The following is a 2,999-nucleotide window of genomic DNA, read 5'->3' as shown; positions in this document are numbered from 1 at the left end:
ATGGAAGAACAAGATTATTCTGCTTTAGTTGAGATGGTGAGTGTTAGGGTCACAATAGATCAATTATCAACTGATTTTCATATTGCATTGAATGCAACAATTCTTCAAGTAAAGCAAAAGATTGAAAAGAGTCTGACGTACAAAGTCGAAATGCAAAGTCTCTCTTGTAGTGGTCAAAAATTGGAAGATGATCGCTCTCTTGAATCCTATGGTTTTAAACAATTTCTGAAGCTTGATCTTGAATTTGTACGTCCAAATTCTGCAAAATTCAATATTGTGTTGAAGTTTTCTGATAAAGAATCAGTTTTACAAGTAAGAGCAACAACCGCTGTGGCAAGTTTGAGGGGCAAAATTGAAAGAAAATGGGGTATTGTTTATAGTTATTTGATTTTAACCCATAAAAATGAGGCAATGAGTGATAAATTTTCTCTCGCTCATTATGGTGTTGTTGAAAATTCAGAGATTGAAGTGGTTGTGATGCAAGTAGAAGCACGTTGAGTATTAAGTAGTATTAATTAATTAAGCTTAATAATCAATTTTAATATGAATAAGTAATTAAAAATTAAATGTTTAGTTTTATTATTCCATTAATATAAAGTAGAAATGTTACTCTTTAATTATTTTGCCCTATTGGAATGAATAAATATTTCATATCTAATTTTAAATTTTAAATACTTCTTAAATATATTGATCTTTATGCCAATTTCATCCTAACTTTAATAATATTTTGCAATAACATCCTAAATTGCAATTAAAACTTAAATTGCAAATTAAAAAATACATTACTACGGAGTTCACTCTTGATCTTGAATGTAAGTTAACCTTTTGCTTTCCTCTCCTCTTTTATGTTATTTTAAAGTGCATTTACTAACTTTTTTTGTTATTATGCAATAATATTATTAATATTTTACTTTTATTTTTTTTATTTTTTGAGTTTTTATGGATAGTAAGTTTTAATAAAATATTTTTATAGTTTTTATAGTGCATTTTATTTTTTTCTAATATTATTTTTAGTTATTATGCATGAATGTTATTAATATTTTAATTTTTAGTTTTTGAATTTTAATATTTTAATTATGCCAGAGAAATGGTTTCCTATTCTATATGGAGTTCTCTCCTTTTAATATTTTTTGTGTCTATTTTATGTCGTTTAATCAATGGCAATGTTTATTTTTATTTAATTTATTAATTTTGAAATTTTATTGTTGAATTGCACGAAAATTTGATGCATGCAACAATTTAAAAAAATGATAACTTTTCTCAAAATTACAGTATTTGTGGAATTTTTAAGTGATAGAAACATAATTGAAAAAAAAAAGTATTTTATGAACTAAGCAAAATTATTTAAAACACTCTCCCTTCAAATCTTAAATCTAGAAGCTTTCTTTTTTTTTCTACAGGCAGTCACCCCTTTCTCTTTTGTATTTGTTTTTTGGCAAATAATTCTCATATCCATATATAGATCTGAGTTATTGTCACCTAATATTGGGATTTATTGTTGCCCATATATTGAGATTTTGTTCTCAGATCTAATTCTGAGTTATTATTATCATCATTATGGTAATTTTGTCCAGCATCTTTTATTATTTGGATAGTTATGCAGAAAGAAGTGCAGATCTTCTCTTTAATAGAAGGAAGAAATGATTAGATCGGACTTGTAAAAAGACCATGGAGTCGAATAGTGGCCATGAATATCCATCAAGTGGAGCAAGCGATCGCTTATTACACAAATATTATGCTCTGTCAACTCGATTAGATACTTTAAATCAAGATTGTGTTTTTTTATTCTTTGTATAAGCGGTTTATTATCATACTTCCTATTCAAAAATATAGAAACAGATTAATCTGTATCCCATGTCTGTATACAGTTTCCATTTAATGAAATTTCTGGTGTGATTTTTTCTATAAAAAAATATTTAAAACAAATTATAGTATATTATTTTATTTTAAACTTTATTTTCAAATATTTATAAGAACTATAATTCAATAGATTAAAAAGTCCAAATGCATATTTTTTGGACCCGTATTTTTTCAAAAAATTCTTGTGGCCCCTTATACTTTGCAGGGTCCTATTAAATACCTCTATTTATTTTTTTCATATTTAATAAATACATCGCCGCGCTGGAACTGCTGTGTGAGAGACCACGCGATTATGAGGAGAGTAAAAATTTATTGAATTGCCATATTGGCACCTAGAGCATTTCAAATAAGGAAATTTTATTATTTGAAATTGTCAAAGGCTCAAGCTTTAGCCTCCCGTTTTTCTAGCCACCGCCCCCATCTCTTCTTTGCTCATATATTCCTTCTCTCTCTACCACCACCACCGCCTTCCATTCTTCATATCACCTTGTTTTTTCTTTCATTTTCTTAATCATTTTAAGTTTGGATTTTAAAGAATTTGTCAAAAGCAAAAAATGAGAGCAACTTAGAAAAACAACTTTCTTGTTTCTTGTCCTTCAACATGCATACTTCCACGCCATAGACATTTTTATTTCTTTTATTTTCTGAACTGGGTTTTGTGCATAACTAGCTGCACAAAAAGTTTTCCTTTTCTTTCTCATTATTTTCACATTTTATTAGATAAATAAAAGGGCCTCTAAATGCATTTGGCCTTTCATTAAAATAATTCTTGTTGACACAATACTAAAAATAAACTTTGAAAAACAGAGTTCACAGTATAAAGGGAACAAGATAACTCTAACAAACAAAAAGAAACAAAATTGAATTTGAAAGGCACAATTAAAAAGGGGTATCCATAATCAGTTTAAGCAAATATGTATTACTGGAAAGAAAAAAAAAAAAAAACACAGAGAGAGAGAGAGAGAGATTTTACGTAAAGAAAAAAAATAGTGATATCAACTTCTCTCATTGCTAGATAGCAACAGGTTTGTTGTCTAGCGAATCGGGTAAGTTTATCATTCGAAGAATAGAGGAAAACAAAAAGCAAGCACAATCATATTGTCCAAGGTGTCAATCAATTTCCTAGCAAGATTGATCCA

The 2,999-nt window shown here is 28.0% G+C and overlaps 1 protein-coding gene across 1 annotated transcript; it reads left to right on the top strand.

Annotated features, from left to right (window-relative positions):
• Window positions 1–498, top strand: LOC149495711 (uncharacterized). Its single transcript, XM_089723240.1, has one exon. It carries the CDS (start codon window positions 1–3, stop codon window positions 496–498), a length of 498 nt encoding a protein of 165 aa, XP_089579366.1.
• Window positions 499–2,999: the final 2,501 nt, after the last annotated feature.

The sequence above is a fragment of the Jatropha curcas genome, chromosome 6 (assembly GCF_041381405.1).
Source record: "Jatropha curcas cultivar XTBG-Jc1 chromosome 6, XTBG_Jcur_1.0, whole genome shotgun sequence".
Lineage (NCBI taxonomy): Eukaryota > Viridiplantae > Streptophyta > Magnoliopsida > Malpighiales > Euphorbiaceae > Jatropha > Jatropha curcas.
The sequence above is the reverse complement of the archived record's forward strand: the minus strand, read 5'-3'. Positions and strand labels throughout refer to the sequence as shown.